The sequence below is a fragment of the Melanotaenia boesemani genome, chromosome 18 (assembly GCF_017639745.1).
Source record: "Melanotaenia boesemani isolate fMelBoe1 chromosome 18, fMelBoe1.pri, whole genome shotgun sequence".
Taxonomy (NCBI): Eukaryota; Metazoa; Chordata; class Actinopteri; order Atheriniformes; family Melanotaeniidae; genus Melanotaenia; species Melanotaenia boesemani.
Genome location: NC_055699.1, coordinates 17,799,446 through 17,813,187, shown reverse-complemented (window position 1 = coordinate 17,813,187; position 13,742 = coordinate 17,799,446). Strand labels below are relative to the sequence as shown.

At 38.7% G+C, this 13,742-nt stretch overlaps 1 protein-coding gene across 1 annotated transcript in view; it reads right to left on the bottom strand.

The window, feature by feature from the left end:
* ofcc1 (orofacial cleft 1 candidate 1) overlaps nucleotides 1-13,742 on the bottom strand; it is a 74,924-nt gene that overhangs the window by 24,444 nt on the left and 36,738 nt on the right. Inside the window, exons 18-21 of the mRNA XM_041968410.1 lie at nucleotides 6,288-6,548; nucleotides 3,791-4,043; nucleotides 3,221-3,384; nucleotides 364-523 (exon numbers count right to left, since the gene is read on the bottom strand). Of these exons, the coding sequence (XP_041824344.1) occupies nucleotides 364-523; nucleotides 3,221-3,384; nucleotides 3,791-4,043; nucleotides 6,288-6,548 (838 nt within the window). The remainder of the gene's footprint in view (nucleotides 1-363; nucleotides 524-3,220; nucleotides 3,385-3,790; nucleotides 4,044-6,287; nucleotides 6,549-13,742) is intronic.

The window sequence follows — 13,742 nt, the reverse complement described above, 5'->3', positions numbered from 1 at the left end:
GGTTTTCACAGACTAATCAGGCAGCCTGCTAGTCGAGTCCCTGTTTTGGTAATTATCTTGTACTAATTAGAATGAAGCTAAAGACCTCTGAGATGAATTCTCAGCTTTCTCAAATGTAACTAAAGAAAATATAATGATATAAAATGAACACAATCTATAGATCCTCTCTGATAGAACATCAAGTTTAAATGACCAGTAGCTGCTCATCCCATTCCAGTCAGCCCTCTGATTCACAAACATGCCAAGATTACAGAAACCTGATCAATAAATCAAAGAAATATTACAAACTTTTTAGTTTATTCCATCCTCAGCAAAACAATCACCAGCTCAATTATCTCATATAATGTGAAGTGATGCATTTACCTTGCGCCTTTCCCCATTAAAGCCTCTCCACTGCTCTGCTTTTTTAACAATGTAGCTCAGTTCCTGATTGGATATCTCAAGGTCTTGTGGCAGGAAGTACATGCCCTCTTTGGCTGTGAGTCGTTGGAAGATATCTAGCATGTGACCATTGTTGTGAAATCTGGAAGAAGGAATAACAGTAAATGCTACATTAGATAGACAAAGCAAGGTGCAGCATGCATGTATGACTTAGCATAACTAACTTTGTTTCCAAATAAATTCACTGGCTTTTATGAAGCAGGCCACTGGATAAAAAAAAACATGCAGCTTTTATTGATTACATAGAGCATATTTGCAGGGTAATGCTCTATAAAGTAAGTTGAAATAGCAAAAGGAATCAAACAAAATTGGCCTATGAGTGGGAAGCACTTAGTTAACACAGGCTGACTGTAGTTCACTGTCCATGTTTGGCTCGGTGTCTGTGTGGTCGTGAATCTGCTAATGTGTGGGAGTTCGATGCTGGGATTTTCCTCAGTGTTAATGCCGAGCTTCAAACGCTGCAGATGCAACAGACACGCATGTGTCTGGAGAGCCTGGCTTCAGTCACAAGAAAATGCTTCTCACAGTGGAGGGCTTATTGATTCATACCTCAAGATGAGTGCACATTACCAAAGTGTTATTTTTCTTCTGCCACACAAAGGTTGCATGCAGCCAACCCCTAAAAAAGAAACAAATGTCTGTAAACAAATGCTTTGGCTGACCATCAAAACCAGCAGACCTTGTGCCCTTCCACAGAGATTCTAGCCTGTCAGAGGGTAATCAGCTCTCAAATAAAACCGACATCAAGGAGACAAGGATTTATACAAGAAGCTGGTACAGAGCTTTGAACTCGGCATTATTCTCCATCGCTCTTGGGAGAGGAGTGTTTGTAGAATCTTGACCTCAGACACAGGAATAGCATGCGATCATTTTTATCCTACACTTGAATTTTGCTTCTCATTCATTTATGCAGTCTCTCTCTCTCTTTCTCTTGGTGGAATTCATCGTCTTTGCATCTTTGAGCTTCAAAATGGATAATTTCCTTGGCGGTGGAAGAGTCCTGAACATCAGTATGATCGTCTTATATGTGGGGCATGACCTGGATGATACGGCTCACATCAGAGCCTTTTCCTCCTGAGGTCACCATAGGAACATGAATAGGTGAACATGTGGAATACATTTTACCATAGTATTTATGACAATATGACAACTGTAGATAAAAGCACACAGGAAATGAGAACAGTAAGTGTTATTTGATCCACTGGTATTTGCTAAATTATGGTTGGTATGTATAATTTATTGAAAAAATTTCAAGATTAAAGACATTGATATCACTTTTTCTTTGACATAAACGCTCCTTGATGTTTATGGAGCTTCACTGAGAATAGAGGTGTAAAGTATTTTTGAAAGAAGTGAATAAAAGCTGTCTAAAATGTAATTAAAAAGGATAACAGCCCATTCTATCTATACATATAGCCTGAGGCTTTTTTTTTTTTTTTTTATAAATAGGTCACGGTCTGTGTCAGAGCCCCTTCCTTACAGCCAATAGGAAACTGTAACACATATAATTTATCAGCTTTGCTTCAGCCTTGTGCCCTACATTCAACACAAACCTGTGTGGCGGTTGAGTGGCAGAAGTCATTATACTCGGCTGCTGTTTTAATATTGTCCATTTAGCTGGATCCTGATAAGCTTCCCGCTTACTGAAATTAGATAGCACCGTTTCCTCGGCCCCTAAATCTCTAACTGATTTATTAAATAAGGGTTCTCCTTACATTTTGAGCTGTTAATGGAATTTTGATTCACATAAAAGTGGGTGAACACACCTCAGATGAATACTGTGCTATATTATGCAGTTATTTATCACCTGGCCCCCTTCTTGTGAGCTCCATTCTGAAAAAATAATGCTATTCTGCTTTATGATAAAGAGCAACAGTCATCTTTGAAGTCAGAAATGTGGAATCAGCTTGTTGAAAGCTGTTGCTTAAGTCTGTCGTCTCACTGCAAAGAGCAGCATCCGTGAACACAGACTTAAACCTCATCCTAAGGAGCTATTATCACAATGCAAAACCAATAAATAAATGTCTCAGCTTGAGAACTGGCCACTTTATAATGTATATTAGTTTAAGTTAATTTGATCCTCAGCAATCAGAGGAATATAAACTTACCAGCTACGTTTTCAGGTCCACCTTAATTGTACTGGGTTTGACACCTTTTGCCCTCAGAACTGCCTTAATTGTTTGTGGCATAGATTTAACAAGGTGTTGCAAACATTCCTATGAGACTTCAGTCTACAATGACATGATAACATTGCGGAATTATGGCAGATTTGTCGGCTGCACGTCCATGATGAGAATCTCCTTTTCTACCACATCCCAAAGGTGCTCTGTTGGATTCAGATTTGTTGATGATGGAGGCTATTGGAGTACAGTGAACTCATTGTCATGTTCAAGAAACCAGTCGGAGATGATTTGGGCTTTAAGCTTGGGCTGGAAGTAACCATCTTCAGATGGGTACAGTGTGGTCATAAAGCGACGGACATAGTCAGCAACAATATTCAGGTAGACTGTGGTGGTTAAACTATGTTTAGTTGGTATTAAGGGGGCCAAAGTGTGTCCCTCACACCCTTACACCACCACCACTAAGCTATTGTGTGACTGACTGGAAGCCAGTGTAAAGATTTGAAACTGATTGGTCTTGGTCCTGATTGAAACTTTAGCAGCAGCATTCTGGATGAACTGTAGATGTTTAATGCTCTTTTGGGGAAGTCCTGTTAAAAGACTAGAATAGTGTTTTATTATGATTTGATATCTGTGAGAAAATGGTATGTGTGGCTCACCTGAGAAAGTAAATGTAGAGGATGGTGGTGGAAAGCAGAAAATGGACCGTATAGAGGAACAGTGTGAGGATCACCCCCGCTGCACCTGATTGGTCAGCTCGATAGAAGTGCCAATAAAGCTTTGCTGCATCACCCACTGGTACATCTGGGCTGTAGGCAAGACGCTGAGAAGACAATGATTATAAAGAGAGGTGTGTTCTCTAACTGTAAGGGAAAAGATGCAAAGGATAAAGTTTCACAGAGTGTAAAATGTTTAATAGCTAATTTTAACACAGGGGTTTGGATTTCTTTTTTGTCATTAGTGCAAGAAATACAGACATATTTTTTAACTTTAGCTATTATCTCTTGTGAAGTGATGCTGAAAAACTTTCCAAATTTCTTTAGTCAACCAAACTGACAAAATTTAACCCACTGCCAGAAAAGATCCCCATTTAATCTTGCACAGTTTCTCTCACGCACCCCTCTCACCCCCCACCACCCTTTTTTGAGTAATCTAAAGTCACTTTGCCAAGCTAAAGTGAACTCCTATTTAAAGTGCACAAATGTCCAAGTTATTTTTAAGTGACTTACCCCGAGGAAGGCGTCTACAGCAAAGACTGCCAGGGGGTCGAGGACTGTCCACACTCCCTGAGCCATGATAAACTTTGACGTGAAGGAAGGGAGTGAGCCAAATATCAGTTGACAGCCCCATCTGATCAGAACCAGCAGGAACGTTACTGCGTTCAAGGTCAGGGGACCCACCACCACCATTGCCAGCTCCTCCCGGGTGTGGAGCAAAGAACCCTGGTAGACGAGGTCCACTGTGTGTGCGTGGAAGCGGAATCTGGAGAGAGAAAGAAAGAGAGGAAAGTGTCAATATGTGTGTACCATATTTATGCTTGTGATGCTTTGCTGCTCTGGGGCAACTGGTTCCAGCAATTCACAGCCTGTGTTATAATACTTGTGGTTGATTTAATCATATTTAATTAGTTTCATGACAATTACCATTATAATAAGCTGTTGTTTGCCTTACAGGTCACTTCCTGTTTTAAAGAAGGCTTTAAATGACTTCATAATATTAATTCAAATCAAATTAAATTCAATTATACTGAAGATGCATTAAAGTTAACAGACACCTGATACAAGGCAGAGCTTTCCCAAGCCCCCTGTTGTAAGTGAAATTCCCCATTTACAGCAAGGCTCATGAGTTTCTTAATCTTCCCATCAGTCAGGAGGAGGTAGAACCAGCAGTGGGAGAGGAGAGGTCCACTTTTTCTCATTAATTTCCATCTGATTTGCTCCAAGAGTCGAACGTCTTCCGGATTCTGTCCATTAATCCGACAGCTGAAGCCTACTGGTGTTTTATCTGAAGCAAATCTAACAGATTCACATCATTTTGGAACACAGAGATTACTTCACTGGATGACCAGCAGAGACAAAGAAAAAGCTTTACATTGTAGTATTCTGTGTTTTTTTTTTTTTTTTATCAATAAAACTATTAATGACCAGAGAAGTCATCCTGATATATAAAGCACAACATCCAAGTTCCATTCTTCTTTTAAAAATATATTTTCTATGTTTTCATTTTATTGATTTTGTTTAATGTAACTAAGCTATACGTCATCAAACTTTATGGAGTTTATATATATATATATACATATATATATATATATATATATATGTATTACATAACAGAATTTTTATGACACTTAACTGAATTAACATGACAGTCATAGCTACAACTTATTTATTAAACTCTAACTACATTTATTATACACGAGAACCGAACCTGTTTGCATAACTGTAGTTGCAGGAGTAACGTTATTTGTTTAATAATTCATTCATTTATTAAAGAATTTTAAAATTATTTAATTATTTAATTATTTGCTAAACTTCTGCAAATGTATGGAAAGAAAGAAAGAAAGAAAGAAAGAAAGAAAGAAAGAAAGAAAGAAAGAAAGAAAGAAAGAAAGAAAGAAAGAAAGAAGGAAAGAAATGGGTTCATTGTAGTGCCGCAACCCAGTCAGTCCACACTTTTCTGACCACTGATGACCAGGGGGATGGATTATGGAGAAGGAGGAAGCAAACAGAGATCAGAAGGGAAGAAAAAAAGAGGCAGGGGATAGAAGGGGAGAAGGGAGGGTAGCCTGTCATCATGCTAACTGCTCTAACTGTCACTCGGTCTCTTGTTGGGCACCAACAGCTCTGACCACTGCATGGAGAGAGAAATGCTCGGAGGGAGAGCAGCAGATTCGGACATGTGGAAGTTGTCATCCGACATTGACCCCTTCTGATTTCCCACCTCCTATCGGCCCCCTCAGTCCATTCGTCTTTTTTTTTTGTCATTTGTCCAGTTATTTTTCCTCACTGCTTTCCTCAACTACTTTCCATGATTTAACACATGATGTTTGCACCCTCATGTTATTGTAATAAAAACCTTCTTGTAAGGCTGTTTGCAGCCAGCCTTTTTTATTGTGATGAATTAAATCAGCACCATATGCTATTGCAATGTGATTTAACAGTTCTGTGGTGTCTTATTGCTGTTTATTATCAATGCTGTGTACCAAATAATAACAATAAATTCCTTCCAAATAATGTAGCCTTTTGGGACTAAAAGCCGTGTGGTGAGTAAACTCCCCCAGCAATGGTTTGTTGATATTGAGAGAGTCTTGTTAAAATGTTAATGGGGGGATTCCAAACAGATGATTTGGGTGTATCCAGATTGCATGTTTGGCAGCACACACACTCAGACATGGCACATTTTCATTCTCCCCTCTGCTCGTTATCCACTCCATATCCTATTTTGCAATAATCATACTTTGCATGTGTGAGTTTCTGAGCTTACATGCAAGTCTTAATGCGTGTGTGCACGTGTGAATTTGTAATTTGCCAATATGCTACACTAATCTTTTGTATGTACTGTATCACTACTCCATTTTGTTAATAGATTTCAGCAGCACTGTGGGTGCTCATGTGTCTGTATATGTATCCAAATGTTCTTCTTTTCTGTATCTGTGTGTGTGTATCTGTGTGTGTATGTGTGTGCGTATGTGTGAGCGCAGAGCAATATCAAAGGAAGCAAACTCACTTGTTGACAGGAACTGCAATGGCCTGGAGGTAGAGCCACTGGCTGCAGTAATGCAGGTAAAGCCTCACAAACCACATCAAAGCTAGCAGCAGCATAATGAGGCCGAGCTGCCGAACTGAGCCATGCCAGCCACGATGCAGTTGTTGTTGTTGTTGTTGCCGTGGCAACGGCAGGCCCAGCTCAGACGGCAGCATGCAGAGGGCCAGGCGGGCTCGGTCAGAAAGGCGTGGAGGACGAGAGTTGGGTCCAGTCAGTGTTGACCTGTTTTCAAACAACAGTTATCATGCACACCATAATCTCTTTATTTTCTTTAAAATAAAATAATGAATTAAATAAACTTTTCTTGTTTACATCTCATTTTCAGCAACAAAGAATAGAAAGAAAATTAATAAACAATAAACTACCTGTACTTTAAGCAATACAGTCCATGTTTCCTTTTGTTTCTTGTTTAGTTTTTTACATAAACTATTCTTAAGCTGTTGTATATTTTTGTTTATTAGTTAAATTTGTGAAACAGCAATGAAAACAAGTCCTTGTCTTTGCAATGCATCAAATATTTAAGTGCTTTCTTTGCTATTACCAGATGCACTGAAGGTAGGGAAATATAATATTCAAATTGACACACATTCTCGCATGTACACAACTATTCATTCCCTCTCTTTCCCTCTCTTTCTCTCTCTCGCACACACACAGACACACAAACAGATAGGAATCCCTTCCAGCGGTGCTCAGCTTCCCTCAGCACCTCTGCCTCCTTTGTGCCGCCCTTTGTCAGGCCTGCTCAACTATTCCCTTTCATACAGAGGGCACAGATGGAGCAGTTTGAATCAAGAGGAAAGGAAAGGAAAAGAAGGAAATGTATGTACTAGAATCTACACAGAATATGCTTGTGAGTTAAGTAAATTAGCGTGTGCAGCCGCAGCCAGCAAAGACCTTGACCATGCTGACACAAGCAGACATGGACGATGCTCATCACCTGACTGACAGTAATTAGAGTAAGGCAAGAAGAGTGTGTTTACTGTACATCTATGGTTAGCATCACAGAATGTGACTTGAGGCCTTTGCCTGTGGACATCCCCATGTTTCACCACTGTGTCTCAGAGCACAGTTGGAATTCACTTTGTAGTGTGTATCTAGGGAAAACGGTACACCGCCTAAAGACGAAAAACAGAATCAATTGTATCGCTCCCTCCCCTACCCCCTGTTACCAAATAATTAGGCTTGACTTGCATCAAAATGAGGCATTGCATTTTATTTCCTGCTTCTATTGTTACTAAAATGTGAACCCTCACAAAAAAATGCCAAAAGGAGCAAAAATGGTCTGTGCCATTTCTGTGAAGTGAGCACACTCGGAGAACGCTAGCAAGAGCCGCAGCATGGTGAGCAGTCCATGTGGGAGAAGTCATCAGAAGTCATTCAGAAAATGCTTAGTCAACAGTTGGGACTAGTAAATATTCATATCTTGGCTGACAAGATAAACATGTGCCATAAAAACTCTTTACGTCTCGATTCTGTAGCTGAGAATTCAAACTACGGTAGTTTCACACTGTATTATACTGTAAATGTAATATTTGTCTTCTCTGTAAGAGATCAGCTAATAATGCTGCTAATAATATTACAAAGAAGAAGTTACAGATTTTTTTAAAGTAATAACAATATATGTTATTGAAAATGATACTGGAAAATAAGTAAACTTCATGTTAAGTGTGTGTTTATGCAAGATTATCATGCATAATTCCCACAGAAACAAAATAAATGTGTGCCTTCTTCCCTGTTATGATTTGACAAGGACACTTCTTTTCCGTTCCAAGCATTATTGTGACTTGCTTCACCGCGCGCATGGTGTAAAACAGCTTTCCGCACGTCTGCAAAAGTGGAATTACAGAGTAGACAAAAAAGCAGTGTGTCACAGACACAGGCAAGATGCTACCCTGTCAACTGACATTGAAAGAAAACAGCAAATCCAACCTGACGTCCATCTTTCATATAATGAAGATATTGATGATGCATGAAAGAGGAATATTTTTAGACGCCTTCATGTGGTGGCCTCTTCCAAAGGAAGCTGGTAACACGATGTGAAATCTGTTATCTCTGCTGAAATGATTTCATTATGGCGGCTGCAATTACAAAAGTATGATACTAAAAAAAGGGGAAAGGCAGGGAGGGGGTGGAGGTGTAGGATTTTTTCATTCCAATATCACAGCTTGTCCCCTGAACGGCTGATAGCATGTGGCATAGCGGCCCAGTGATGAAACTAACCATTCCAACAGGCGTGCACTGGCACATAATGCTATATTTTAATTGTAGCTGCTTGAAATCCAGGCCAGAAGCTGTTCCCTTATTATCTCAGTTTTGATATGTTTGTTGTACATTCCCATGTCATCAAAGCACATTGCAAAAGGACTCATCACACTCTTTAAAGCTTTCCCGGATGTGCCAAGACCTGTAAATCAGATTTAACTAGCGTGCATCTGTCAGTTTCTGGAGTAAAAAAACCATCTTCTGGACGGGTGTTCCCAGGCTGTGTCCCTTAATGTTGTATGGCACGACAACAATTGGGAGCTGTGCACTTAAAAAGCACAAAGTGAAAGGCGAGTACAGACAAGTATTAAACCTTTCATATGGCATGAGTAATGAGAGATGGAAAGGTGGGGGAGGGAAGGAATACAGTACAGTATTTTAAATGGCACATGTGTGATAAGGAGGCTCCAGGGCAAGTGAAGGTAACCCATAGATCCACTCTACATAGGTCTAAACCCTCCAGTGTCAGACCATTTAAAGTGTTGGACTTATCCCTTTATTTTTAAGGATTAAGATATTTTCTGTCACTTTCTTATTTAGGGCACTGGCATTATTAATAAATACACTAAAACCACCCAATTGTTTGCTGTGGGGTAAATAGAGAAAGCACAAAATACAGTGTGGAAATAGACTTAAACGATTGACAGATAATAGGATTGTTTTCACAGTAGCCCAGACGCATAAGTGTTGTGGTGATTACAGAAGAGTGACTATCTTGGGTGTTAATAGATAGGTCTGAAGATAACACAACGTTGTTTATATTTCATATTTTAGGAATGCTGATAATGTGCTTGTGTTGATAGGAGAGTGTTTCTTCTGTCCTCGGTTGTGTGAATCTTTTTTTAGGTTTTCAATGTGGTTAAAAAGATAGCTGGTTGTGACTTAAAAAACAAATACTTTCATTATGTTTCAGTTTGATTGCAAAATGTTGGTTTAAGTGAAGAAAACAGGGTACCAACAGCTGTTAGAGGCAAGACTGAAAACATGCTATAAATACACCTCTTGGGATACCCATTCAGAACACATTCTGAGGCGGTTTGGACCGCATGGAGCCACTTTGATTTGGTAACGGGAATATTGAAGAACCGCCTACAGAATAAACAGTTTCTAGCAAATTCAGTAAAGGATGTGCATTATCTTAGCCTGCTGTTTAAACACACACGCTTTCATAAAAGTAAATAATATACACCACATTAATTAGCATACAGTGATATCTGACCACCAGTAGTCACTTGTTGAATATGTTGGGATGCGTAAAACAGCATAATGTAACCTAGTTTGTGCATCATCAAATGCACCATAAACTTTAGTGAGAATGCATAAAAATTATATAGTATGAATATGATCCATTAATTTTTAATTCATTTTATCCTTTCAGAACATGTTTATCCAAGAATATGTGCATAAAATAACATTTTTAGAAGTGAACTCTTCACTTGATTACTCGCTAAATACTTTTAAACTGCAGTTTAAAGTCAGCAGCAGTAGAAAAAGAGCTGCTTAAAATTATTTCTGCTGTCTAATGTCAGTATATGTTGATTTCTTATTAACTGTTTTTATGTACATGACTTGCATAAAAATTGGCAGGACCTGGTAAAGGTGGGACACAAGAAGCGATGAAAATGAAGTGAACTGGAAAGAAAAAGGAGACTCATACCAGCAGGATGGATCAAATGATAAACATATGATTGGTCGGCATTACTTTCCACTCTGACTTGAATTTGCATGAACATAAAACCTTAAACTGTGCACTATAATGTGAAAACTATGCAACAATGGAACAAGTTATCAGAATAAAATTAAATTGAGTACAATTAGAAGTTCTGAATAATAAACATGTAGGAGACATATTTGATGAATGAATGTTTTTGTTTGTTTGTTTGTTTTTTCTCCTGCAGGTAAGCATATGTGAGTAAAATGTTCTCATATCTTACCACCCATATTGCTAATGTTAAACGTTGTGACTCTTCCTTTATAGACTCCTGCAAAAACATGTTTTGGCCTCCTCACACACCTTGTAATAGTTTAGATCCATACATGAGGTAGCTGTTTCATTGCTGAGCAACATGTGGCGTTTTTATGGAGCTCCTGACTTAGCATGAGAAGGAATTAAACCATGGAAATAGTAGATCCCTCGGTGTGCCATAAACAAGGGTGGAAACATTTCAAATGCAGATGCACCTGGGATCAACAAACACATTGGGACTTCCCAAGAAACGTATTACACGAATAGCTACTACAACTACCAGCATAGTTCTTTAAAATGACATATAGGTTTTTTTTCTCTCTATAATCTTGGCCCTGACAAAAAACACAAGTAACACAACACAACACACTGTGACTCCAGTAGATGTATAATACATTAAATGATTACTACAGGACAAATAATGAATGTTCTACAGAGATCTATCCATTTGTCAATTTGGGTGAGGTGTACAGGGAGGGGTGCTGTGGAGGCTGAGTATGGGCCTCCAGAGAGTTGCATCAGTATTTAAATGGATTTCACTTCTCTGACCTTGCCTCATAACTGCAGGACATTGTCACCAGAGAGATAGTGACAGGGTGGAGAGAGAAAGATGGAGAAAATTAGAGGCACAGAAAGTGAGATAAAAACAGAATTAACAGGAGGGAGCAACAGGGAGAAAGGAAATAATTATGAGTCAGAGACTTACTGTGGAAGCTTGTGGAAGGAGAAATTAAAGTGAAAGTGAATGAAGGCAACAGGAAAGTGAAGGGAAAGTAAAAAAAAAAACAAAACAAAAAAACAAAACAAAAACATTTTCCAGGATATGGTCTGAAATACTGGAGGGCTACACATCAGTAACATTCAAACCACTCAGTTTTTCTTTTCTAGAAACCATCAGAGAAATCCTTTGACTAATTCCAACCTGACCTACACCAGATCATGTTAGCTGTTTCTGTCTGCAATGCAAAATGCAGTTTCAAAAGAAACACTCAGACAATGTAGGCATACAAATACTGCAGCACAAAACTGTCTATAGCTGCGTTTCCGTGACAGTTTTTCGCAAAATAAAAGCAATATTTCTAACATTCCGACAAAGTGCAGTTGCGATTTGCAGGTGTTTCCATTGAATGGTGTTTAGCACATTAGCCGTTATTTTCGTAAAATCTTGTCCCGCGAGACTCCACTTTGAGGATGATAGAGATTTCTAAATCTTTGTAAAACTCTGCATTTTGCCATTGTTTGCTATCAGGGATGACAATTATATATTTTTCTTTATTAATTTTTAAAAAGATTTCCATCTCCTCCTGCTCTACTCATACTGCACCATCTTTATTTGAAATGAACTGGTCAGGTGACCCGCTACACCACGTCCTGTAAAGCGTAAATGCGAGAAAAGTGTTTCCATTACACTTTTGCGATATACTCCTATATCGACACGTCTGAAAAACCATTTAGCTTTTGCACAATTTTAGGGGTAATGGAAACACACCTTATGAAATGTCATAGAACCTTTAGGTCTAGATATACGATGATGGGGACATTCACTGTCTTGCTTCATCTCACAAACTCTAAGTTATGTAATGTTAAAAATTGGACCTCACATGTTTTGCTAACAGTGGCACCATCTAGCTACAGTATGTTAAGACAAAGCTACATCTCATTTAATCTCTTGCAACATCTCACTACATATTGCAATATAATGACTTAGATGTACAAAGCCCAGATGAATTATGGGAAAGACATTTGACCTATTGGTTTAGCTTGGTACATCTTACTATTTCATGACACATCTTTTGTACATATTGCTATGTCTAGATAAGTCTTGTTAAGTCATGTTACTTTAAAACATGGATCTTGAATGCTTTGCTAACAGTGGCTATTCTCAGTATGTCTTGCTACAGCTCGATATGTTGTGACTTGGATGTAAGCAGAGCTAAATAATCACTGCGACATTTAATATCTTGGTATATTTCCATGTTTCACTTCGTTATGATGTACATGTTTAGTATCTTGATGTATCTGGTTATGTCACGATGACTGTTATGATGAGCAGATTTATCATTATTTTTTACCATGGCAGGTGCATGGTGGCATTAATCTGCCTATGCATTAACGTTCAGACTTATAAACAGTCCTTCTACTGATTTAATTCACAATCACTAAATATGCTGCTAAGAGGAGCTGCTAAACTGATTTTAATTGTTCCTGTAACAATGACAATAAAGGTCTCTAATTATTCATATCTCTGCTCACCATTCCATGTCTTGCAGCTTCAGTTAAAGGGGTCAAACCTTAACTGGAATATGAATTGACGCTGGGAAAATGCTCAGCAGGTGAGTGGGCAAGGAATGTGAGTGAGTTTTACAACAGCCGGTTATATAAGCGTCTCCAACCTTAGTTTAAGTTTGTGGAGTCAGAACAATACTCTCTCTTTAACTTTAAAGGAGATAAATTAATGCTAATGACGTCATTTACATATATGCACAAATGCTACAATGAACATCAAATCCTGATTTTATCAAAACTTATCAGTCTTATCATCAAAGCTGCCTGCCTGTTGGGATGTTTTACTAAAAGTTAATATTTATTTACACAAAGCACAGTGAATGTTTGTGTTGCAGTGTACTAGCTATCTTTTGAATTCTTGGGAAGTGTTTGTTGACTTATGCCATTTTTCTTTTAGATGTTTATATTGTACATGAGAACGAATGATTGCAGATAAAACACACACACACACACACACACACACACACACACACACACACACACACACACACACACACACACACACACACACAAGGGAAGTGTTACCTCTGGCTTCACAATCTTTTTCATGCACTAAAATTCTCATGCACATATAACATGCAATCACTTGTATGCTCTCAAATATAGCTCCTGCCAGCCCTTTTCCCATCTGACACCTCCACTTCTGTCTTATGTGTGGAAAGCACATTCATTAGACCCAGACCAACAATGGGACTAGTTCTCACTCTCATCTACACCTGCATCGCTGCATTTTAACCAATCATATTGCAGCGTTAGCCTGTCAGGGAACTGACAGTTCTAATTTCCATAAAGCAAGCAGCACGTTGCTTTTGTATATGTGTGTAACTGTGAGATCTGAAGTGACCTGGGTGCGTCTGGCCACAAAAAACCCTGACATGTGCACCCGGAGCTGAGGTAGCCAG